The sequence below is a fragment of the Rhinolophus sinicus genome, chromosome 15, assembly GCF_057876585.1.
Source record: "Rhinolophus sinicus isolate RSI-liver-muscle chromosome 15, RSI-T2T, whole genome shotgun sequence".
In the NCBI taxonomy this organism is placed as follows: Eukaryota; Metazoa; Chordata; class Mammalia; order Chiroptera; family Rhinolophidae; genus Rhinolophus; species Rhinolophus sinicus.
In genome coordinates, this window is record NC_142515.1 from 10,121,192 (window position 1) to 10,147,559 (window position 26,368).

A 26,368-nucleotide genomic window follows, 5' to 3' on the forward strand; every position below is an offset into this window, starting at 1 on the left:
GCTCAAGGTGCCATGTTCAATCTTAGTTGCAGGGGGCAGAGCCCACCATCCCTTACGGGACTCGAGGAATTGAACTGGCATCCTGTGGTTGACAGCCCACTGGCCCATGTGGGAATCGAACCGGCAGCCTTCGGAGTTAGGAGCACAGAGCTCTAACCACCTGAGCCATCGGGCCAGCCAGCAGGGAAAACATTTTTATCTACCATTTGTCCTTTGAGGACACAAAACAAGTATGTTGGCACCTGGAACTCCTCTGATTGGTCAGATGCCCAAATGAAGAATTTTCCAATCTCCTGCTTTTTTGCCAGCATTCTGAGATCTGAGTGGAGGAAGAAGACGACATGTATCCAATATGTAAGCTTTGATTTAATTTCCTGTTTCAGCACAGTTCCTTCCTCCCCACGGCTCCTCCCCAATATAGAGATTCTGTTTTCCTTCCTCCACAAAATCAGTTTCTAGACTTCTGCTGGGGCAGAAGGGATGTTTTGCCAACTATGAGGAGGGGGGACGTAATCAGGTCTAACTGTTCCTTAGGTAGACTCTCAGCCAACCATCAAGTTTTCAAGCCCACCTTCACCCCCACTGCCAGGGTTCCTGGCCCTGCCCATCCCTGGTGTGGGATTCTTGAGTGTAAATCAGGTTGAGTCTCTGCTTTCTCCGCTCGGCTTTCTGGGTTCTGCTTCATCACTTACAATTTATCCACCTGCTTTCCATCTTCCAAAATTTAGTTCCTGCTGTGTCTCATCCCTTTTGTTCTTGTGGGTTTATTCCTTTAAAGAATCGCTTACTATGGTTTTAATGGGATTCGGGGAGGAACCGGGTGAATGTATTCAATCCATCATTTTTCACCATCACCTTAGTAAGAATTTATGGTATCACTTTGTGTGGACATGTGAGTTATTTTAACTTTATGGAATGACTCGTTAACCATTTTAAAGTGAACTGTTCAGGTGAAATATATTTTCCACGAGGCACAGATTTCATTGTGAACAAAATGGTCTTTTGGAACCTTCCAGGGTGATGGGCTGTGTGAGAGGAACAGCTCTGTGTTGGACAAACTTTTTCTTAAGAGACAACTTGGTTCCCATTTTGCACAGAAATGTGATGGACTGTATCACAGATGCTGCTACGTGGCGAGTTTGTGGATTTATGTCATACTTCTTGCTTCGTGTGGGTTTCCATTCACAATTGCTGCTGGAATGTGTTCTGTGGACTTTCTTTCCCTGGGAGCTAAAGTTGTACATTTGATTTTGTTTGAACATAAATGCCAGGATTTGTAAGGTTGAACTCTTGAGCTGTGGATTGAGAAACGTATTTGACCGAAATAAAAGAAGTCAAAGCTTCTGGTGTTAGATTTCCAGGGAGGTGTCTTCAAATAGGCATCCACACGGTTTTACTTTTTTTAAATTAAAAAAAAATTTTTTGTCAATTACAGTTGACATCACGTGGTTCTATTTTTGACCAAGTAGTTCAGGCAGGACTTGGAGGTGAGTGGAGGGGTTAGGGGGCCATGGGAGGAGCTGTTGTCTGTGTGGCTCTTGTCTGCTAGTTGGGGAGGGGCAGGCACAGCTGTGGCCAAGTTGAGAACCAGGTTACTCGAGTGAGACCCCAGACAGCAGGTGGGGAAGGAGGCATCCAGAAACCCGGACTCTTGGCTACAGGCAGGTTGCCAACTCCGGTGAACTTTTGACGACCCATTTCAATGTTTTATCCTCCTTAAGGTGGAGGCAGCTCTGGGGGAGCAGAAGGAGGCCATATTACAAGGCAGGAACGCAGACCTTGCTAGTTTAGAGAGCCTCCCGCCCACTACGTCTCTACAGGGGTTGGCAGACTTCTTCTGTTACGGGCCAGACAGCAAACATCGTAGGCCTCGGGGGCTGCAGGGTCTTTGTTGCATATTCTTTTTCTGTTTTTCACAACCCTTTACAAGTGTGAAAGAGTTCTTAGCTTGCTGGTATACAAAAAGAGGCTGAGGTGGGATTTCGCCGGCGGGCCATACATTGCCAACCGCTGCATTACAGCACTCTGTTTATTTCCCTCATAAAGCCTCGCACAATCTCAATTATTTCATACTTTGTTTCCTCTACTAGTGTGTGAAGGCCGCGAGGGCGGGGCCGTGGCTGTTATTCTCCGCTCTGTCCTTAAGGCCTCGTACAGTGCCTGGCACAGAAGGGGCATCCAGTATTGGCCGGATGATCGAGGGGGTTATTAGTTCCAGTTTCATCTCTGGTAACTCATCTGCCAAACAAGGGACGTGCACTGGGCGGGGCCTCTGAGGGCCCTTCCAGAGCTCAAGTTCTGAGACTCTAATTTACTGAGCAGTGTGGGACTTGGATTCATAGGATAGCTGTGTGTGGATTCACCAGACACCCAAGCAGTGTGGTGGCAAAGCACACAGGCCCTAGAAGCTGAGGGCTGGCTCTGGCCTGCGTGCCTCCGTGGCAGCAGGCCTGCCCTGCTTATGCTCAAAAAGGGATGTTTCTATAAAACCCGGTCAGATCCTATCAATCCTCTGATAGTTTGGTGGTCCAGCCCTTGTCCAAGCAGCCTTGAGAGTCAAATTATTCAACAACTGATACAAACACAGGCACTGACCAATCAGGACAGAAGCTGGCTGGAAACCACTGGAGCTGCCATGGGGACGCCTGCAGCTGTTCTCTCCACCACTTCAGCCTTGCCCTGGAGATTCTTCACCTGGGCATGAGCCTGCCTCCTTTGATAGTGCTGTTTCTTCTACTTGGAGTGTCCTTCCGCAAACTTATTTTCTTTTGCCTGGCAGACTCCTCTGCATCCTTTAAGAACCAATCATCTATCAGCTTCTCTGTCCCCCAGGCACACGTAATTGCTCCCTTATCTGCACTCCCACAGCACTGAACTCTTCTCCTTCACTCTTCTAGGGTATGATTGTCACTGACCTGGGTTTGTCTGCCCTCTGGACTGGTTCCTAAGAGCCTCAATAAATGTTAACAGAATGAAAGAGATTTAAATCAGAAGACTAAGACTCCCATGGCAGATTTCAGGGACTGCGGGTCAGGGATCACTTTGACATTTCCTCTGCTGGGTTTTGACACTTGTCTTCATCACAGTTACAAGTGGGTATTTTTTGTGGCTCTTGCATGTCAAAGAGAGTTGGATGGCAGCCCCGAGCAGCTGGTCCTTCAAGAACTGGTATGTGTACTAATGTTTGCCTTGACCTCCGTAGCCGCCTGCGGGAGGAAGGCCATTTGGAGGAGGTGAAGCTTTGAGGCTGAGAGAGGAGCCATAAGCCTCACACCAGGGGTCCCCTTGCCTCTCTGGGCCCTGAGATTCCTCTGAACAGATCACTGGATTCCCTCTGAGGTCCATTTCAGAGGTATAAAGTGTCAGTGATTCCATGAAAGAAGTGTTGGGTTATCAAATCGGATCCTTTATCTGCTGATCAAATACTACCCATTCTTCAAATGCCTCCTCCTCTGGGAAGTCTTCCTGGATTTAAGTCAGAAAACTTCTGTGGGGCCTCCAAGCTCTGTGGCACGTTGGGCACATGGCACTGCTGTAAGTCTAGACTGATGGCTGTCTGGACAGAGCCCTCACTGAGTGCCAGGTGCCAAGTGTGCACCTGATACTTTCTGTTGCTCAGCTATCCCAGCACTCTGGTGCCCATTTCACAGTGGGGCCCAGAGAGGCTAAGTGTGCTCTTTAGCCTGCTCCCCTGGACAGTTCCTCCACACTGGTGACTTCCTGCCTTTCTTCCTGAGCGTGTTCTCTGGCTTGGAGAGGGTGCTGGGCCATGTGCGTGGCTAGTCTGATGTGCCAGGGAGTCGACAGCCTGGAGAATTCCTCAAATTCCCAAGCAATAGGGGGAAGGAGAGTGGTAGATAAGTGCCCAGCTTCCACACCCTCCATGGGACAACCCCAGGTGGCTCTGCCCAGTGTCCCAGACACCCACAGTGGTCGGTGCTTATTAATGCACCTTTTGTTGGTTTCCTCCCTCCCTGGCACACCTCTCCACTTCCAGGAGCCAGTGCTTCCTGGGGTCATGTCCCAGATAAACGACCTGCACCCCGTCCGTGCATCATGGTCTGATTTGGGGGAATCCCCACTTACTAAGTGGTAAAGCGGGATTTGACCAGGTCAGGCTGCCTCTGAACACCCTCCCCATATTCGTGGCGGTGGGTCTGTGGAAGCTTGTAGGGTTGAGGTGAGAAGCCTAGCTGGGGTCTAGGTCCTATTTGTTTACGACTCCGGCGCCTGATTTCAGTGTGGCCTAGATAACCTTTCAGTACATGTTTGCTGAGTGGATGTGCTTTCTTCCAGGAAGCAAGAAGCCAGAGCTTGAGGAGAGCCCTGCCTCTTGGCTCAGCGCAGGCTGTTGGCCGAAGGGGGCGAGAAGAGGTGGGCAGAGGGGAGGAGCACCCTTGGATGCCACTCCTTGGCCTTGCTCTGGTCACTCATGCTTGGTTTCTCTTTCCCAGGCTCACGCCGGCTCCACTTGTCTTCTTGACCACTGTTCCATGAACTTGGCAGGGAAAAGGGGGCCTTTTGCTGAAGGTGTGACCAGCTCAACCAGACAGCTGCTTAGTAGGCACCGCGTGGATATGAACGGTATGTTTGTCTGGTCCCTGCTCTGAGGTCTGAAACTGGCTTGGCAAACCGGACTAGCATCCAGAGAACAATGGCGTTTATGGCAGCTCTAGGAAGGAGGCTGGCGTCGTCCAGGAAAATTTCTGGAGAAGGTCGGAAGATCATTTAGGTCCTGGCAGGGAATAGAGGGGACACCCAAGTGGGGTCCCTGAAGAGAGAGAGCTCAGGGACTGCTCACAAAGGGGAGGTGGGGCTGAAAGAAGCCCCCCCTGGAATGGGTTGCTTACCAGACCGGAAAAGTGAAGGGCAGGGAGGGGTGTCAGAACCAGAAGGGGAGTAGACCACTGGGCCTAGGGCTGTTGGCCAGAGGGCGATGAACTTGGCTCTGCTCATCGGTGCCTGATTTAATTCCCGCATCGCCTTCTCCTCTCCCCCGCCAACCTCTTGCTGGGGCCTTCCAATGGGGGAGCCCAACCAGAAGCTAAGCCACAGGTGTGGGGGGCGGGAGGCTGAGGAAGACATCCAGCCGTGGGGCTTCTGTGGATCCCAGCCTGCGCCGTCATACTGCTCCTGTTTAATCAGAGAATGTGCCAGTCCCAGTACTTGGTGTGTGGCTTTCTTTCCGGTTGGATGCCTCCCCTTTCTTAGACCTAAAGCATCCAAGCAGCCCCACATTTGGAGTAATTGCTCCCTCTGCTCCTTTGCTCGCACTTCCCTGACCTTGAAAGAGCCATTTTCTGGGACCGTTGCTAATGGACCTTCACTTGATGACATAAAATATCTCAGATGCTCGGAGAAAAGAAAGGAGAAACTGCCTGGAGCGAGTCTTCGGGTTCTCCGACGTCGTCTTACGAAATGGCCAAGGTGATGGATACCCATGGTGCCAAATCCCCACTGGTTTGGCCCCTCTGATGCTGGAAGTAATGCTGCGTTTGAAAACCCTTTACTGTTTGTGCAGAGCGCACCTTCCTCCATTGAGTAACATAATGACTAATAGCTGACCCTCATTTTTACAGCCTTCCAAGGATGACAACACAAGTGCTGAGAGCCGTGGCGCCTCAGCCTACCGAGTGGGGAGGACCTGCCAGTGGACGCATTTGGAATGTTCAGTGAGTTTTCTGAGACCTGAAAGATTCCTTTAACTAGGAAACTGGCTTTCTGGGTTCTTAGTGATGTTCATTCTTTCCCTCCAACCCCCGCACACAGCCCACCTCGGAGCGGAGCTGGTTGCCTGTCCAGACGCCTGATATTCATGGCCCCAGCTGGATCTCCTCCTTTCCTCCTGGCTGGAGGGGGAAACGAATCCTTGTGCAGGACAAGCTTCTGGAACCTGACCTGGGAATGGGTGATAGCTTAGGTGACAGCCCTGGTAGTTGTCTAACTGTTGTGTGGCAGCTGCAGGAGGCTTCTTTGGGATGGGGGTGGCCCACCGGGGGCCGTCCGGCAGGGTCGTGAGATGGCCCTGAGCCAGGCCTGCAGAGGGTACGGGTACAGGATCTCAGACTCGTGGCGTCCGAGATCCGTGCTTAGGCAAAAACCCTCATTCAGAAAGCCACGCTGTGAAGGGGGGACCCTCCTGCCAGGGCTGCAGCATTCCCAAGCAGATCCCGGACTTCGGTCTGCATGTTAGGAGACCTGGGCTCTCATCCTGGCTCCCGCCTGTGACTTCCTGTGGGACCCCAGGCAAGTGTCCTTTCTTCTCCTTGAGGTTTCTCATCAGCAAAGCCATGCGTCGAGGAGTGACATGAGGTCCCTCCTGGCTCTGACAGCCCAGTTGTGGGGTCCCTTTGCTCATGTCCCAGCCCCAGACAAGTCACCAAAGCTCAGCGCCTGAGGCCTTGTCCCTCATGACCTCCTGCAGTGTGGTCAGACGGGCTCCCCTCTCACCTGAGGAGACACGATGAGGACTTTGACCTTAGTTGGAGGGTGGGGACCAAGGTCAGCAGTAAACCTCCCACTTATTTCAAACCTCCCACTTCCTTAGAGCCCTGCCTGAGCCTGTCCCCTTCCAGGGGACTGAAGGGTACAACCCTACTGTACTCGTTTTCTGGTGCTGCTGTGCAAATCATCACAAACCTAGTGGCTTAAAAGCAACACACATTTATTATCTTACGGTTCTGTGGGTCAGCAGTGTGACACGAAACTCAATGGGCTAAAATCCAGGTGTGGGCAGCCCTCCTTTCCTTCTGGAAGTTCTAGGGGAGGATCGGTTTCCTTGCCTTTTCCAGCTCCTAGAGGCTGCCTGCCTGCTTTGGCTCGTGGCCCTTCCTCCATTTTCAAAGGCAGTGGGTTGAGTCTCTCTTCACGCATTGTACCTCTCCTGCCTCTTCTTCCTTTATCACATCTCTGACCCACTCTGCCTCCTGTTCCACTTGTAAGGACTTGTGATTAGATTGGGTCCATCTGGATAATCCAGGATAATCTCCTCATCTCAAGGTTCCTAACTTCATTCATTTCTGTAAGTCCTGTGACCATGGAAGTGATACATTCACAGCCTCAGGGGGACAAGGGTGTGGACATCTTTGGGGGCCATTATTCTGCCTACCACCCACCCCACTCTGAGGCTTGGGGCTTAAGCCAGGACAGTTTCCCTTTGGGGGCTGGGTTCAGGTGCTAGTGGGTACCTCCTCTTAGGAGCCCTCCCTGATTGCACCAGTCAGAGGCCGCTGCTCTGTAGTCTGCGCTCCTATGGTCCCAGCTGTACTTTGTCATACCTGTGAGGCCGTGCTCAAGCGCAGGTCCCCCTAACTGGGGAAGTGTGGGCAGGGAACTCACCTTCTTCCCTCTGAGTCACCAGTGTCTAGGCATGGCGAGTGAGCATATAGGGCTGGCGTCAGGGGCAACTTTCTAAGTTGTTGGGTGGGATGGAGAGCTTGTCCAGAGGTCCAGCAGTGGCAGACAGGACCTTCCACTGATCTTTTTCTTTGATCTTGGATAATCCTGGTGGCAAGAGGAAGCATGGGTTATAATCTCTGTTTTACAGGGGAGAAAATAGAGGCTCTGAGAGGTTATGTGACTGCCGGGCTTCCAGGGGAAGGGACAGAACAGAGTTCTAACTCAGGCTTGCTGGCCTGCCTCTCCTCCTCTCTCCCCCGTCTCGCTCAGTTATTCTTTATTCCTCACACTGCCTGTTACGGGTTGAATTGTGGCCCCCACAAGTTTAGATGTTCAAGTAAGTCCTAATCACCAGTACCTCAGAATATGACCTTATTTGGAAATAGGGTCATTGCAGATGCAATGCGTGAAAATGAGGTCATGCTGGAGTAGGGTGGGCCCCCTAATACAGCACGACGGGTGTCCTTATAAAAGGCGGACATTTGGACACAGACACACACCCGGGGTGAAGGCCACATAAAGATGGACGCAGATTGGGGTGATGCTTCCACAAGCCAAGAAATGCCACGGATTGCCAGCAACCACCAGAAGCTAGGAGAGGGGCGTGGAATAGATTCACACCCTCAGGAGGAAGCAAACCTGCTGATACTTTGGTCTTGGACTTGGCAGCTTTCAGAACTGTGAGACAATACATTCTGCTGTTTAAGGCCCCCAGTGTGTGGCACTCTGTGATGGCATCTAAGACTGCCTGTGGGTAGAGGGCCAGTCCTCAGAGGTTCATAAAGCCTGGCTGAGCCGGCCCTCCTGGGCCTCCCTCCCATCCCTTCCTCTCCCCTCCTTGCTCTCCAGCCACCCTGACCTTCTACATACTCATTTCTTCACAGCTCCATTGGGGTATGATGGATGTACAATCAGCTGCATGTAAAACGTGCAATTTGATGAGTTTTGACATATGTATACACCCATGCAACTATCACCACTATCAAGATAATGAACAGATCAGTCACCCGTGGTGATCTCTCCCCCCGCCCCATCTCCCAGCCTGGGCAACCACTGTCAATATAGTTTGCATCTTCTAGAATTTTATGTAAATGGAATCTTCCAGTAAGTGTTCTTTGTGATTTGCACACTGGCCTTTCTTCAGTTTCTTGGAACTCCCACAGGCCTCCTGCCATGGGGTCTGAACTTGCTCTTTCTATATTCCTCCTCACCCCCTGTTCACATCCATCAACCTTCATCAGTTCTTCGGGGAAGCCTTCCCTGACCCCCCAGACCAGAAGAACCTCCATTTAACACACTTTGCATCCTCCCTTGGACACCTACCACAGGTGCATTTTACAGGCGGTTGATTAAGGCCTGTCTTGCCCACCAACCTCTACAAAGGGCAGGCCTGTGATGGAGTCTGCTCACCATTATCCCTGGCACCTGGCAGAATGGCAGCACAGAGGAAGCACTAGAGGGACAAATGCATACACGTGATGGAAGCGGCACAACCGTGGCGCTCAAGAGCTGGTCTCTGCAGTGATCTTAGGCATGATCTTCAAGCCTGCCTTCCTCTGCCTCCAGTTTCCCATCTTTAAAATGGGTGCAATAACAGTGCCTTACTCACTGATTGGGAGTCTATGGGAGGTGGTGCATGGAAGGAATTTCAAAAAGGACCTGACACATACTAAGCACTCAATGATGGTCAGACGTTTTGGGGGCTACAAAGGAATATAAAATAGTTCTGTGGCTTGAAGCTGAATTTCTCACTCCTTTTCTAAATGGTGGGTCTGCAGGACGAGTGTTTACCCCCTTCTTGCTCACAAGCCTCATGTTACAAGCCTCTTCTTGTTGGATCAGCGATGCTGGAGAATTAACTGAGCAGGATGAAACACTGGCAAGAGCCTGGTCCCGGCCCAGTGTGGGGGCTGCCGTAGCTGCACTGTGCTCTCAAGTCCTCTTCCCGGTGACTCAGGCTCTATTTATTCGGTGCAGATGTTTATGCAGCAGACCCTGAATAACGGCCCTGAGGGGCCCATTGGAAGGTAGAGCCGACAGGCGGGCAGGCGAGGTGCAGCTGTGGGGGGTGGATTTCCCACTAACCTGACATCAGGCTCTAGAGCCCGTCAGGCTTCTTGAGCCAGTGCTCATGGGTGATGCCCTGGCCTCAGGCAGGACTTGGTATAGGATGAGAACAGAGTGGGACAGGCTCTTGAGTGCGGTGGTCTGTCCAGGTTGATGTGGCCACGCCCAATGGAAGGAGCCCTGAACATAAGGTCAGGGGACATAGGACTCTGTGTAATTGGGGAAGAGGCTGGATCAGGCCTGTGTGGGTTCTAGGCTCAGGACAGAGCTCCAGACGTTGAACTGGATGGCGCCCCCTGGAGTTGTGCAGTGTGCAACCTGCGTGACTGTACATGGCTGCCCTGTCCGGGGTACTGGTTTATGGCTTAGTGTTTCAAGGCAAGTGCTCAGATCTTTGGGAACATTGAAGAAAGCAGTCAGGAGCTGGCAGTCTGTGAGCAGAGCACATGGTACAGAGCCAGCTCTTCCACTAAAGCTTAAGATGGTGGGGAAAGCCCTCTCAGAGTCTCTTCAGATTTACCTGTAACACAGAGATGGTCTGACAGCCTCACTCATTGTTGAGGGTTGTTGGGAGGATTACGTCAGCCAGAGTGTGTGGACTCTTTCTAAGCTGCTGAGTAGGATGGGCAAGGTTTCACAATGCAGCACGGTCCAGGTATGTGCTATAGGCCTTCTGAATTACAACTGTCCCTGGGAGAGGCCCAGGGCAGTCGCTGCTTCCATTTGATTCTGGCGTTTCTTCGGGACTGGAGCCAGCATGAAAGAGCCAGAGCCCTACATGGGTGGATATTGGGGGGCTAAGAGAGACCTCAAAAGAGCTGCAGAGCCTCCTCCCACACAGCCTCCTGTCCTGAGGACTATGCAGCTGCAGGTGGCCAGGGGGAAGCAGACTGAGAGGCTCTGAGCAGCCGAGGCTTCGAGTCCTATCTGGCAGGTGTTTCCTGAGGCCCCGGCTGTGTACTGCTGAGTGTCCCCATGCGGCGTCAGTGCACACTGGCCGCAGGCCACAGTCCTGAGCTACCTGGAGCAGCTTGGTTCCTGTTTCCTGTGGTATTGGGGGGATGTTGAGAGTGTGGGTTCTGGACCTAGTGTGTGGATTGAATCCCTACTCCATCTCATATTTCTGTGGCCTTGGGTGACTGGCTCTACTTCTCTGGACCTCAGTTTCTTTACCTGTAAAGTGGGGATAATAGGAGTACCTCCCTGAAAGTGACCTGATTAGGGGCAGGCACTAACAGTTTTGTTGAGTCAGGCCTTAAGCCAAGGCCCCATTCCCCTTGGGGGTCACTGGTTCCTGAAAGCAGAGAACTGGGTCTGGCTTCCAGTATGTCCAGGGTTTGCGCTGGAGGGCTCTGTGTATGGGGGGGTGGGGGAAAGGTCTTGCCCTTCATAACTGGGGTGGGTGGGGTCACCTTGTTTGCTCACTGCCCTAGGAACTACGAAGATATTTTTTGGAGGGAAAAATAAGCTCAATAAAAGTCCCCAGAACAAAACCCAGTTAATCTCAAAGACTCGCTTAAAGGAGGTGGTCCCAAATACCAATCCGTCTTCACAGTTCCTGAGACAGACACACGCATGGCAAGTCTCAGGTACACAGGTCCCTCACTCCAACAGTGTCTCAAGCCGCATACTAAGTGGTTCCACTTCTTCGGAATTCTCCATCAGCCCCATGGAGGAGAAAGGCAGCCTTTCTCTGAACTGTCTCCATCTGCTCCTGGGTCTGCAGGTTATTGGGAGGAAGCCAGGCGGCGATCACTCTAAGTCACTTCTGTGTCCAGGGGCGAATCACATGGTTGGAGGCTGCACCTGGACTGCCGACGGATGAGAGTTGGGGTCCATCCATCAGCGTTCCAGAACTGTCCCCTGCTGCCCAGGGCTTGTACCAGGATGCTGTGGTCTGGCCAGGAGGCCCCTTTCTCAGGGGGCATCTGAACTCAAGGAAAAGTGTCGCACAGGCTACGTTGGGTTTCTATGTGGGGAAGGAGATTAGGGACTCAGGGCTTTGAGGCTGATACCTGAGGATGTCCCGCCTCAGATCTAACAGCCTGAGTAGATTAGGAGTCACAGTAACAGCCAAAAGGAAGATCATTTGTTTAGCACTGACTCTGTCAGCTACTGAGCTCGAGGTGCCTCTGACATGGAACCTGGTTGCTACTGGGGCCCAGGTGTCCCAGTCTCTGTGGGGAGCTGCTTTCAAAGAATATAGTGCCGCACCTCAGAGGTAATTAAAGGCAGTTCAAAACTGACTCCATCTCTTGAGGGACAGCAAAGGCAGGGACAATATTCACAGTGTGGTGTGTGACCTTCTTTAGAAACGCTTTTCTCCTCATTTCTGCTTTCCATTGCCTTTGACAGGGTTGCTTTCCCCAAAACTCTCCCTCACACTCCACTCAATACCAGATTCTCCCTGAAAGTCTGCACGGCTCTTCTTTCCCCTCCCCCCTCCCGATTAAATAGGATGCAGATTTCCTTTCTGCTCCTGTGTCTTTCTCATTTTATTGCTGTTTTGGCATCACCAGGCTGGGTAAAGAAATAATTCTTTGGCGGATAGGATGCGGAGAGTGATGACTGCAAAAACTTATAATTTAATACTTTTTAAATTTTCACATATATTCTTAATAATCCTGACAACGCAACTTGGTGTGGTCAATATTAATATCCCCATTTTGCAGATGAGGAAACTGAGGCATAAGGAGGCTAGGGAATCAAACACAGGTGTTTCTGAGACCAGGACCCAGGCTCTTGCTCACTAAGTGGAACAAGGGGACAGCTCTATGTAAAAGAATGTGCTTGTCATATTCCCCTTCTGCTGCCCTTTTTTTTTTTTTTAAGGGCCACCACTTCCAAGAAGCTTCTAGCCCTTTGTTTTTTCAGGGCTGTACTGTTCATGAATACACTCTTTTATTCCTTATTGATTGGCACTGTCCTGTCTTCCTGGGGTGGGGACAGCAGTAAGCTGGGGAGCAGGGCGTCCTCGGGTACCTGGTTTGTATGCTGTGTTAGTCGGCTCCAGCTGCCAGAACACAATACCACAGACGGGATGGCTTAAACAACAGACATTTACTTTCTCACAGTTCCGGAGGCCGGAAGTCTAAGATTGAAGTCAGAGTTGGTTTCTGGTGAGACCTCTCTTCCTAACTTGTAGGCAGACAACTCCTCTCTGTGTCCTCACCTGGGCTTTCCTCAGTGCACTGAGAGAGGGAGAGAGGGAGACAGAGAGAGACAGAGGTGTCAAATGTCTCTTCTTCTTTAAGGACACCAGTCCTATTAGATTAGGGCCTTATGATCTCATTTAACCTTAATTATCTCTTTAAAAGCCCTGTATCCAAATACAGTTACATTGGGGGTTAGAACTTCAACATCAGGGTTTTGGCGGAGTGTGTGTGGGGGTCACACACAATCCAGTGCGTAACATATGACCAGCTGAGGATGGTGGGACCTGAAGGGATCGAGATGGGATGAGGTGAAAAGGAAAGGGAGGAGGAATCTAGAGCGAGCAGGAGGCGCTCAGTGAGCTGAGGGAAAACGCTGGAGACAACCGCGGGCTTCAGGCCACGGAATCCTGGGCTGTGCTGCCTTGACCTTTATTAGTTGTATAACCTTGTACTCATGAAATAACCCCTTTCAGTCTCTATTTCACCATCAAGAAAATAAGAATAATAGTAGTATCTGCTTCCTTAGGTAGCTTTGAGGATAAAATTAGGTAATTTATCTAAAGGCCTTGGCACCTTGCAACCTGGTAATGGTCCAATAAAAATTAGAAGACAGGGGCGTGCCAGGGGAGTGCCAGGAAGGGTGTTGGGTCCCTAGAGCAGATGGCCTGGGATGCCAGTGTGAGGCGAGTGTCCCTCACTTCACAGGACTTAATTTCAATGATACGATGGATTAGAGAAGAGGCTGCCGTGCTAGCCCAGGTGAGGGGGTGCTGGGGCCTGAGTGGGGGGGCCCTGTTGCAGACAGGAGGGGGCACCTGTGAGACTCGAGGCACGGTCTGGCCGGCAAAAGAGACGAGCATCCAGGTAGCTGTCTCAGTTACAGAACGGGACTGATGCCGCGAGACAGGAACAAGCCAGAGTGAAGGGGCTTGGGGGCCAAGTCCTCGTGTCCCTCGCGGGACGTTTCTCACCTTTCACCTTTCTCTTCTGACAGGCAAGGCCTGACTCCACCACGTGGTGCTGTAAGAGTAGCTGGTGGCATCCATGAGTTGGTGAGTCATTTTTTTAAATAAATGAAACTAAAATTTTTCTCGGCAAAGTACTGTTTCTTCCGTATGATGTATTGTAATCAGGGTCATTTTAAAGGATGGGTACTCGGAAGCTGAAGCAGCAGGGTGGCCTGTACATCAGAATAATACATGCTTTCTTCCCGAGGTGGCTGGCACTTTTCTGAGAGCCTTGAGTGACTGGGTCTGAGAGGCTGAGAGAACACAGAGATCAAGGGTCTAGGCACCAGCTGCGGCTCAGGACGAAACCGGGGTGGCAGGTGGTCACCTCTGGGATCCCGCTTTAAAGGATCCAGGCACCAGCCTGGGATGGTCCAATGTCCGCCTGAAAAATCCCTGCGAGGATTTCCATGAACCCTCATGGACATGATCTAGCTGCTCGTGGCCCCCGCTCGTGGGTCTGCCTGGATGTTTGTATGCGCTAAACCACCTGCATCCCTTCCAAATCGCCAAGGCTTGGGGAGACGATCCCCCTTGTCACAGCTCCCTCTGCCCTCGGCCTACTCCCAGTGCAAGACCGTGTCCCCACAGCTGGGGGGTACTCCACGTGCCCAGGGCAGGACCGGGCCTGATGGAGAGGCAGGCATTGTGGTGTTTTTCTATGTCAGGCTGGTTTCATCACGGGGAGAAAATAAATAAGCTCCAGGTTTTCCCTTGTGCGGTTTCTATTTAGACCTGGGAGAAACAAAATGAACTTTCTTGGAATTTCAGTGGTATTTCTTGGCAGACACTTATCTGGGGAAGGAGGAGGCAACCTGGAGGTTTGGATCAGTGATGGGAGGGTAGATTTTCCTGGCATCTCACTGGCTTGAAGACTCCTTCTTTCCTTTGTGGAGGCCCCAGGCCTGCTGCTGTGCTCCGCTGGGCCCCGTCTGCAGGGCTGAGGGTAGCTGTGAGCTCTGGTCCTGCCCGAGGACAGTGATGATGCCACTTAGTACTTCCTATGTACAGGTCAAGGGCTTGATACGCAGTAGCTCATTTCCCCCTCACTACAGCCCTGTGTGAAACGTACTGTCCTTTCTGCCTCTTCTAGATGTGGAAGCTGAGGCCCAGAGTGGTTGTTTAACTTGCTCAAGGTGACATAGCTAGAAATAGGTGGAGTCAGGATTCAAATCTAGACTTTCTGACTTGAAGTGTGGCTGTGGGTCAGGGAGCTTCCTTGGTTGTAACTGGCCTTCGTCTCTTGCTCTTCCTCCTTGTCCCCAAGGTCCTCCAAACACCTTTGCTGTTTTCTGGCCTCTAAGCTGCCACATATGTGCTTCCTTGGTCTGGAATGCCCTTCTACCTGGCTTACTCCCAGTTGTTCTCAGAACCTGGCTCGGTGACCACTTCCTGCAGGAAGCTCTCCCTGACCACCCCAAAGTCCAGATGGGGTGCCTCTCCTGGTGCTACTGGGCTTGCTCCCAGCCGAATGTTGACTACCCACTGTTAGAAACAGGGCTCTATTGGTACCTGCCGATCTCCTCCCCCACTGCTCACTAAATGTTTGATGAATGAATGAATGGCAAACACGCCACTTGCTGCGATGTCTGAGATTATCAACCTGACGTTTCTGGTTAAGAGTGTGTTTCTAGCCCTCCTCTCCTCCCTATGCCTCATTTTCTCATTTGGAAGATAGAACCATGGTTTATTCTTGTAGGGTTGGTTGCGAGGCTTAAATGAGTGAACCCACACACAGCACTCAGAAGAGCCTGGGCCACCTGTGAGCTGTCCTTATCTGGTGGGTGCTTTTCATCCTGGGGGGAAGTGAGGGGGGTGGGGCTCTGCCCCAGGCTGACCTACTTCTGCCTCGGGCACTGCTCCCTCCTGGGAATGACTCAGCATTTGGAAATCTGACTTCTTTTTTAAAGAGCCAGCTCATTCCCCCATCAAACTAAAGATATTAGGCAAAGTTAAATGCCAACTGACAGGTGGGGTTGGGGGTGGTACTGGATAGCAAGAAAATTGCCCAGATGAAACCAAGAGACCATTTGCCATGGAGGACAGCAAATAAAATGTGTGTGTGTGTGTGTGTGTGTGTGTGTGTGAGAGAGAGAGAGAGAGAGAGAGAGAGAGAGAGAGAGAGAGAGAGAGAGAGAGAGAGGAGAGAGAGAGAGAGAGAGAGAGAGAAAGAAAGAAAGAGGGAATTGGTGGGGGTGGGGTGAGGGAGGCAAATGTGTCTCCCATGGGGGAGGGGCTATAAACTCCAGGAAGGTGGGGTCCTTTCCTCCTTTACCTCCATATTCCCTCTTGTGGAGTTTTCCAAACTCTGCTCTGCAGAAACAAGTCCCACCAGGGGCTCTGAGAAGAGGGTTCTGTGGTCCCATGAATGTGGACTCGGCCACTCCTGTATCCCCTCCTGGGTGTTCGTAATGCATACTAGTGTTAAAGGCCCTGAGAAGTCCTGCAATAAAGAAGCCCTTGTAATTCTGTTGAGGCCAGTGTTTCCCTGACTACTTGACCAGGGAACCCCTTTCCACATAATCTTTTTACATGTTACACCCATCAACATCCTTTAGTTCGAGAACATACTTTGGGACCCTTCCCCCCAAGTGACTAACCCACAGTTCACATTAATTGTGATTGAATTGACTTTTTGAAACTTAAGAATGGAAAATCAGTTAAAACCTGTATTCATTTCCAAGGGCTGGGTGGCTTACAACAAAAGACATTTATTGTCTCCCAGTTCTGGAGGGCAGAAGCCTGAAATCAAGGTGTGGACAGGACCAGGCTCCCTCTGATGCCTGTAGGGGAGGACGCTTCCTTGCCTCTTCTAGCTTCCGGTGGGTGCTGGCAATGCGTGGTGTGTCGTGGCTCATCCAGCACCACTCCCATCTCTGCCTCTGCTCTCCCGTGACCACCTTCCCTCTGTATGCCTGTCTCTACGTCTCTTCTCATAAAGATACCAGCTGTACTGGATATGGGGCCCACCCTACTCCAGTAGGACCTCCTCTTAACTAATTACACCTGCAATGGCCCTATTTCCAGATAAGGGCACGTTTTGAGTAGTGGGGGTTAGACTTCCACATATGGGGCACATACTTCAACTCCTAACAGAAGCCCATCCTTGACAGGGGGATTCTGGGTTGGGAGTTAACTGTAACCATCCAGAAAGGTGCTTTCTCCACCTTGCAAGACCTGGCGGTGATGTTATATGCCATGGCTAGTAAATATGGAGGGTTTTCTGTTGCCAGTCACGGAGCCGAGCGCCTTACGAACAGCACGTCACTGAACCTCACGGCAGTCTTGACAGCTGGTTCTGTTATTATCCCTGTTTCGTAGTCAAGCAGGTTAAGTGCATGTTCACAGCTAGTCCGTGGTGAGCTGGAGTTTAAACTGGTCCATGTGCCTGCGTGGTGGCCTGGCTTTCTTGTTCTGTGCCGTGCAGCTTAGGTGGAAATGGACAGTCTGCTCCTGACCAAGTCCTCGTCCTGTTCAGACGCATTTTCCACTAACTCACTTTTATTTTTTTTGTGTCTTCATATATTTATCGGGCATTTAGATTTGGTTTATAGTGAATTTATGTCCATTTGCTTTGGTCACTTTTCTATTGTCTTCCTATTATCAATCTGTGACAACTCTTTCTGCAGGACAGATAGTAACTCTTTATTTCTCAAACGTGAGTATGTTTCCTGTTCGTCAGTCTGTCTTTTTACTTCACATATCTTTTACTATTCGAGAATGTTTGCTATTTTTGGTGAAAATGTCTTTCTTTTATCAATTTTCAATTTCCGATCTCTGTTAAAAAAAAATTCCCCAGTGCCTAACTCATATTTTCTTGTCTTTTAAATTATGTGATTTTTATTGTTTTATTTTTTACATGTAAGCATTGATTTCACCTAGAACTTATTTTTGCAAATAGTTTTTGAGGTAAGGGTTTAATGTATTTTCTCCCAGAAAGATAACCACTTGGGCTGGCACCATTCGTTAAATAGACTGTCCTTCCCCATTGAATTACCACGCACAAGCTTTTATCCAGGGAGGATAAAGCTGGGAAGTTGTATGGAGGAGGAGGGATTTTAGGAGCTGCAGGAATGTGGGGCTGAGGTACTCTGGTGAGGAAGAAGCCTCGGGAAGAAGGGACGGGAGCAGGGAACAGCAGGATCCGGTTGAGGAGAAGAGGCAGGTGTTATGGGGTCAGAGGGCCAGGCGACGCCAAGTTAACTCCTGCAGGATGAGACACCCCTGGAGGGGCCACCCCAAAACTAGAGCTTCTGGCTGGGGTGCAGCCAGAACTGCTGGAATAGGTACCGCTGGATGGACAGAGTGTACCCATGTCCATAGAGTGTGGTCCCAAGTGGTTATCACTGGAGATCTGGGGTGTTGACAAGAAAGTAGAGCAGAAGGCCTGGGGGTTGGGGAGAGAAGCCAGGGGGATTCCCTAGGGGCTGGAAAACCAAGCAGGAGCCCAGGAGCCCCGTTGCCTGATGGGGTCCCGCATGGAGCATCTGCTGTTGTGCCCTGCCCACCTCCCTGGGCACTCACCTTTCCAGGCAGGCTGATGGGGCCATCCTGGAGGCACCTGTTACTGTGCCTGGCCATGTGCCACCTTGTGTGTGGGGCAGGCCAGAAATGCTAATTGATTAACGAATGTCTCCAGGAGCAGCCCTCAACCCAGGATGGATGAAACTTGGTGTTTGAACCTCCCGCTCCCTTGGCCCTCAGGTGGGCAACTGAGCAGTGGTCTACGCCCTCTCCCAGGGGTCCCTGTTAGGATGGAGCCCCAGTAGCCCATGGCGATAACCTGCTCATGAACACCCTTCCCTGTCTCATTTCCCCACTCCCCAGCCTATGCTTCCTGGGATCACCGCCCAAAGCAACTCCTGGCACTCACATCCTTGTCTCAGGTCTGCTTCCGGGGAAACCCAAGTTCAGAGTTAGGTCATTGTCCGGGAGGGATTGTTGGAGCCCGTCCAGTCCCTCCTGCTCAAGCACAGTTGGTCCCAGGGCTGAGAAGGGCGGGGAGACTTGCAGAGCCTGCCACTACTGAGGGCTCAGTACTGGAGGTTGTGAGCAATAGAAGCTGGGCTCTGACTCGTTTAACCCAGAAGGGGGAATATTGGCTTTTGGAACTGGAAAGTCCTGACAGTGGCACTAGCTTGAGGCACAGCTGGGTCCAGGGGCTGCACCCCTCATCTACTTTCCTAGTTATGGGCTTCATTCTGGAAGGGAGTGGTGGTGCCCCCTGCTCCGGCCCCAGGTTTCTATTCTACCAGCTCGGCAACTGCAATAGGAAAACTCTGCCTCTCCTCCAGTGATTTTAGAAAGAGTCCCAGCCCCGACTCTCATGGAGTAAAACCTGGGGAAAGGACCAATATCTGAACCGATCCCGACGTCCAGGTGGAGGGTGTGAGTTACCTGGCCCTGGGCCCCGCCCTGGGGAATGGGCTCAGCCTCCTAAGATTGGGGGCATTGTCTCTACCCCAAAAGATGGGCTGTTCCCTGGGGAAGAAAGGCCAGGGAAGTGAAATCAACAGATGAGGACGGGCAAGTGCGTTGGAGGAGGGACAAAAGCAAACAGAACAACTGAGAGAGGAAGGCAAAGAGCCACGGGCAGAGGGAGAGGAAAGACCATTTCGATCGCTCCCTTTTGGGGCTCCGGCTGTGAGATGCCAGTCCCTGGAGCACTGTTATGAGAAGACAAGGATTTAAAAAAAAAAAAGGTTTTGTGGGGTTTGTTTTAAAACTCTTTATTTTGAAATATTTTTAGGGTTACCTAAGAGTTGGAAAGATAATACAACTTTCCTGTATGCCCTTATCCAGTTTCATGTTAACACCTTACATACCCACAGTGATTTATCAAAACTGAAAAATTAACACTGCTGTGTCACTATGAACTAAACTACAGGCTTTATTCAGATTTCCCCGTTTTCCCCACTGATGTCTGTTTCTGTTCTGGGATTGAATCCAGGATCCTACATGGCTTTTAGTTGTCATGTGTTCTTATAGTCTTCATGTGTCATCCTATTTTTAGGCATCATGTGTCTCCTCCAATGTGTGACAGTTTTCTCCATCTTTCCCTGCCTTTTCTTACCTGCAGTCAGGTATCTTATAAAATGTCCCTCCATTGGGGTTGACCTGATGTTTTCTCACAGGTAGACTGAGGTTATGGATTTGGGAAGACGACTAAGAAGTGAAGTCTCCTTAGTGCTTTATAGATCAGGGTCTGGGAGACCAACATGACTTATCAGCAGTGGTCACTTACTTGGTTTAGCTGTTGCCCGTCAGGTTTCTCTATTGTAAAGTTAATATCTTCCCCTTCCCATAATCCACTGGGAACGCAGGGATTTTTGATGAGTTTTATCCAGCAAGGGAGAGCAAACACTCTCTCTCTTTGTCCTCCCAGGCCAGGCCTCCACTTAGGTCTGCTGCTATGTAACTGCTGGGGCAGACATTGGTTCTGTGTTCTCCATCACTCTCTGGGAAGGACGGTGGTGGCTTCATCTGGAGGGTTCTGAATCTCAAGGTCATCTTGTCTGCTATTTTCTAGAACTGTTGTGTTTCAGTTGCAGCCGGTTTGGGGCTCTGGTTGCTCACATCTGGATTCTAATTGGAAAACAGGCCAAAGCCAGATGTGGTTCACCCCGGCTTCGTGGACAAAGCTGTGTTTTCTCAGGAAGAAGAGGGTTTCCTCCAGGAAAGGGAGGAGAGTTTGCTCGCAGAAGCCTAGAATAACTGAGTTACCAAGGACGGCAGTGGTGGCCTCTCACTTGCTGAGAGGAGACGGATGTCTCTACTGAAACCTGGAGGTAGTGGGCTCCTGGTGACCTGCGTGGAAGGCTAGCAGAGCAGGGGTGGGGGGGATCAAGGCCTGCAAGACCAACCCTGCACCAACCAAAGAGGCTATTTGTGATGGCCCATTTGCCAGGGTACCTGCTGACCTGCGGCTGCTCTCTGGAAGTGAGACATTTTTGCAGTTTCACTCATTTTGGTCCTGTTTGCAGTTACGTTCCGAAAGATAGTCAATGGTTGGAGCAAGTAAAACCCTGTGCCTATAAAAATAATTGTGGTTGATGACCTGGAAAAATCGGAGGTTTGTACAATTCCTGTGGTCTTACAGGATTCAGGCACGTTAGCTCTTACTGGCATTGAGGGACAGGCTGAGAAGACGTTGGATTTGGTTTTGATGTCAGCCCCGTGAGGCTCAGGCCTTGGCTGTCCCCTTTGTTAGCTTGGTGGGACCTGGGGCAAGCCACCTGGCCTTCTGAGCCTCGTGTCTCCTCTGAGAAATAGGGACAGTAAGAGTATAGCCTCTAGTCTTGTACCTCAGGGACTGCTCTGCTTTGAGGTCATGAGGCAGGAAGGAAATTTAAAAAATATATATGCATAAAGGATATTTCTACTTGGCCCAAGGAGGAGAAGAAGATTTGGGCACCGTGTGCCTGGGGCCGAGAGGGGTACTAGGATGGGCGTATACTGTTGGATTCCCTCCATCCTTGGCTCGAGGACTGAGTTTGAGCGCCTCATGAAGCGAAAAATAGAAATAGCTACTTTAGGGAAACTTTGTGAGACTTGGGGCTCAAGCAGGGCTGCTTGGGGATCTGGGACAATGTGAAGACCTGACCGGGAAGGCCCCTGTGCCATTTGAGCCTGGAATATAGTGAGGGCTAAGGGAACATGGGTGGCTGGCACCTGGAAGGTTTTAGGCTCTGGGAGATGGTGTATGAACACCAGCGCAAGGGGCAGGGTGAGAGACGTAGCCCCTGAGTGGCTTGTGAGCAACACTAAGTAAGATGGTGGGTGTGGAGTGAGGTGACAGATTGTTCCTAAGGCCCCCAGGAGCCCCAGGAGCAAGGTTCAATGAGGCTGAGATCCGGGGGGTGATGGCTGTGGTCTGGTGAGACGTAGGCTCATTGGCCACGGGGCCCACAGAGAGCACCCACCTACAGGGGTGGCCAAGGACACTTGAGTCACTATAATACCTGCCTCTTAAGACTGAGGGTCAGTGACAACACCCAGGAAAGGCATTCTGACAACTCAAAGTGCGGCCCGCTCAGCTGCCTCTTCATCACTCTGAGCCTCAGCTCCCACGTTTGTGATATGGGGGTGATGAGAATGAGCTTCTTCACCCAGGGTTGCTGCAAGGATCAAATGACACAAATATCATTTGTTCTTAGAGAATGACTGCCACGCACAGTGTCACACAGCTGGGAGCATGGGTGCCAGCTTCTGTTTGATTCCGTGTTATGTCCTACACGGCCAACACGCAGTAAATGTGGTCAAAGGAGTAGTGAATTCTGTCTCCATTAGTCCACAGTGTCTTGTGAGAGCAGCGTAGGAAGTTTTGTTATGAGCACGCTCCCATGGGAACAGAAGACGGAACCTGCACCCTACGCCATGAAGGCAGCTATCCGTCATCGAGGGCTGGTCCTGCCAGCGAGTGTGTACCATTTCCTTTAATCCTCACAATGATCCTATGAAGTGGGGCCCATGACTAGAATCTGATTCGCAGTGGATGTAATTCCCATAGTGTAGAAAGGAAACCGAGTCTGGGACAGCGAGGTAACTTACCCAAAGTCATAGGGAGGTGAGAGGCAAAGCCAGCATTTGAGACAGGTGGTGTGCTCCAGAGCCCAGACTCTCCAGCCTTTTATCTGGCCATTGGTTTGGGCGTAGAACTTAGTCCCAGGGATCAGTGGGCGGTTAGACCCCACCTCTGGTTAACCAACCCAGGACCCCGCTGCACCTCAGCACTAACGAGCAGTCTCCAGGCGGTTGCTGCCAGGCTGCCTCCAGGAATTACTTGAGGGGATTAACAGGTAGACATTGTTTCAGAATAGCTATTGGAGCCAACAATTATTATTATTATTATTTTTTTGGTACAATGGGTAAAATTTTCCTCTCCGTGCTTACTCCCCTGCTAAAAGACTCAATTGAATAAGAGAAACAGCAGCATGTGTTATTTGAAAACTGTTTAGTACAATTACTGCTGCAGACTTTACTGAATTTGAAAATGATAGATGGCAAATCTTAATTTCCCAAGCTATCCATCCTGGCAAGCAGTTTTTAAAAGACTAGCGGTGCGGCTAATTGCCGGTGCATAATGCCCCCGATACACGGTTTCCCCTTTTATATAACTCATTATGCTAATCACCCTGTATTCCAGTTTTCAATAAAAGGTCAGCAGAGCACTGTTTGTTCAAAATGTGCAATTTAAACTTCATGTCTGTCATTAGAGATAATCTAGGTTTGCTGTATCAAGTGGGGTTGTCATAGAAACCAGACCTGCAAGCTCTGTTTACAGCCTTTGGAGAATAAACACTTTGCATTTATTTCTCTGGAAAGGAAAAAAAATATCAGAAATCATCGAACAATTAAGTAAGGTTTGAAAACAAAGTGGTAATAGCCCAGAAGAGAGAGCTATGTCATTCATCAAAAATCAATAACTGTCGCACAGTTGGAAAACTGGGGCATTCAAGCAAGTGAGTTGACGGAAGTGGTCAAGTATTTCCCCTGAAAAGAACGAGTAAGGGGAGCGGATGTGTTATTATGCCAAGTACAGAATTAATGCTGATGGGTTTTAGCCAAGCAATTATACCCTTGAAAAATATTTTGTGTAAATTGCACTGAGTGTCTGACAAGGCTTTTTATGCCATATATTTGGACTTGCATTTGTGAACTCCAGATAGCCGAGATGATTCCATATTATGGCTTCTCTGATCTTCCTTCTGTCACTTACAAGAACTCTCCCTGGAAGCACTTCAGGGATCCTGGGCTCTAGATCCTGCCTGAATAATATCACCATATTTATCAATAAAAATACACAATCCCCAGTTACATTGAAATATTTTTTTGGCATAAGCATTGTCCCCAAAATTACATGGGATATACTTATGCTGAAATTATTTGTTGCTTATTTGAAACTTAAATCGAACTGGGCGTCCCGTATTCACTCTGTGATCTTACGCCCAAAAGGTCCAAGGGGATGGGAGGGAATTCTTTGCCCTTCCCCATCATCTTCAGGCTGTGCTCCATTTGCAGGGGAATGAGAAGTGTGGGCACATCATGTGTGTGCACGACTAATACTGTTAAGACGCAGTGGAATTGTGGCTCTAATTTTCTGGAGGCACCAGCAAAGTCAAGTTCAAAAAAGTCACCCACTTGGAAATGACCAAACACCCACTTGGCACAGCCATTCCATGAGGGGAGAGCTTCTGGGGATTTTTCCACTGAAGAAGGGTTTGGACCTCCATTTCTGGGGGAGGAGAAAACTAGCCCCGGTTGTTTTGGAGCTAGTCCCTAATCATTTTTTTGGAGTGGGGCCAGAGGAAGAACTTGAGCTTACCTGTGGGGTATGATGTCCAATCTGGGCTGAAAGGGTGGGTTCTGTGAACTGTGGTCCTGGCCAAGGGCAAGCAACCTCATTGTCGTAACTTCTACCCACACGACATAGCTCGCAGAAATCTGGTGGCGGGCAGAAGATGCATCACTAGACCACTGTATCAGATTCAGGTTGGTGGAGCTAAGAAAACCCAACGCACATTCAGTTCAATAAGTGGCAATTCAGTATGCTCTGCCCTGGGTCAGGTGTTCGAGGCGACCCAAAGCCAGATGATGGCCAGTCCTCCAGGGACTGACCGTGGCCAGTGGGAGAGAATGAAGCATGGTTAGCACTCTACAATGAGCAGACAGGGCCAAGTGCCAGAACAGAGGCAGAAACAAAGTGCTCTGGTAACGTGGAGGGGAGGAAGAGATGAATTTCACCCAGGCAGTCCGGGAAGCCTTCTTGGAGGAGAGGGATTCTTAGCTGATCTTGGAAGTGGCCATGTATTAAATGAGATTCGTTAGCACTAGAAAAAAATAATCTTTTACAAGGACACTCTCACTGGATTTGGGGGCTACCCCAACTTTGTCTGATCTCATTTCAATTCTTACCTTAGTTACATCTACAAAGACTCTATTTCCAGATAAGGTCACATTCTGAGTTTCCAGGTGGACACAAAGTTTTGGGGGACACCACCCAACACACTACAGTTGCCAATGATGAACACTTAGATTTCACAAAATACAGAGACCTCTGCCTTCTCTTGAACAACCAGCTGGCCCCAATGGGCCTGCAATAGGCTGGGGTGGATAGGTAGCTGACCCTTTCCCCAGGCATATCCTCTCCAGGCCCTGGGGTGCCCCGCTCAGTTCTCGACCTGCCCAAGTCCTGCTTTAGTTCAGGTGGAGCAGTCAAAGGACCTCTGTGGGGCTGGAATCTGCTTCCTGCTCTCCCGTCTCCTTCTCGATGCCTCTTCACTACGTTTATTCTATGCACGAGCCACTGGTTAACAGTATTTATTTCCAGAGTCAGAAGTATTTGATTCTAATTAGGGATACCAAATTGAAACCTATGCAGCATCAAAAGTGCAGGTCAGGTGATAATTGAGAGCCCTGTGACACAAGACAGGGAGGGAGAATATAGGCTCTCAGGTCAGGCAAGCCATGCAGCCCCTGCTCTGATCCCTGTGTGGTCTTGGGTAAATAACTCAGTCTTAGCTAGCCTCAGTTTCACACCTATGAAATGGGTATAAAAACAGTTCCTTTCAGTGTTGTGAGAACTTGGAATACGTGTGTAAAGGGCTTGTAGTAGAGGCTTAAGTGTATGGTGAATAAATGATGAATGAACTTGTTGTTTGAACTTTATATCACTTCCAGCAGAAATAGGAGAAATAGTTCAGATGCAAATAATAGTCTCCAAACCACACTGACAAAATCAGAAAAGAATGTTCCAAGAAAGTTCTCCTTGGCCCTGCAATGCGATAAACTATGCATTTTTCAGTCAAAAGGGAATTCACTCCAATTCAAGTAGTAGTAATTCCAGAAGTAGTAATAATGACAAACATCAATGGTTATCCAAACAGATGTGAAGTTTCCACAACTGGGGAGCAAAATAAAGTATTTTTTGAGCATCTAGTATAGCATTGCCAGTTGTGTGTGTTGTAAAAGAAGTTAATAGGTGCTCTATGAAAAAAGCATTCTTGGTTAAGTAATTTGGAAAAATAGTCAAGTGTAAAAGTTTTCTTTACTGCAGGACTTTTCAGAGCCTTTAATATGTTAATATATAGTATGAATTTTCTAAATGAGGATAGAGTATGGAGTATTTTCCAAATATATTGTGCCATAGGTAAGCCTCCTCCCCACCGCCACCGTATCTCTTTTTTGGAACTAGCATTGCATGAAATACAGCACTGGGAAAACACACCATGATTTTTAATGAACATAGTTCCCCATCGAATGCTAGACACTCTTGTAGGTTTTAGGAGGGTTCTAATCCTGGATAGAACTGTTTGGTTGCACAGTCCTGTGATTTTGATTATGAAATGATGGGCTGATCAAAGAGTTTTGGGTGTGGAAGGAAAGGCATCACATTGAACCTGAGAAATGGCACATTTAAGGCAACTGGTGAGAGATTCCTGCAGGCCACCCACCAACTGCCTGAATAGGAGGGGTTGGGCAGAGCCAGGACAGGGGTTCGGCTACCCCAAGCAGGCTCTCACTTCTCTCTGCTTCCAGGTGTTCATGGGCCAAATCCAGTCTTTAGCTTCCAGCAGCACCTCCTGAAGTGCTTGAGCACAGACTGGGCTCCCTGGAGCCCTGGGCTGATGGTTGCCTGTTCCTTGACCTGTTGCTTAGTCTCCTTATGTCTCTGTCACTAAACCCCACCAGCTGACTCTGCCCAGTAAATCCCCTCCCACCCAGACTCGAGGACCCAGGCAA

The 26,368-nt window shown here is 50.0% G+C and overlaps 1 protein-coding gene across 2 annotated transcripts in view; it reads left to right on the forward strand.

Moving 5' to 3' along the window:
• Window positions 1-26,368, forward strand: part of CACUL1 (CDK2 associated cullin domain 1) — a 227,540-nt gene that overhangs the window by 23,450 nt on the left and 177,722 nt on the right. For both annotated transcript variants that reach the window (XM_074338983.2, XM_088791834.1), the window contains 2 exons: window positions 4,455-4,584; window positions 5,580-5,672. In XM_074338983.2, coding sequence (XP_074195084.2) covers window positions 5,666-5,672 — 7 coding nt within the window. In that variant the 5' untranslated portion in view covers window positions 4,455-4,584; window positions 5,580-5,665. The remainder of the gene's footprint in view (window positions 1-4,454; window positions 4,585-5,579; window positions 5,673-26,368) is intronic.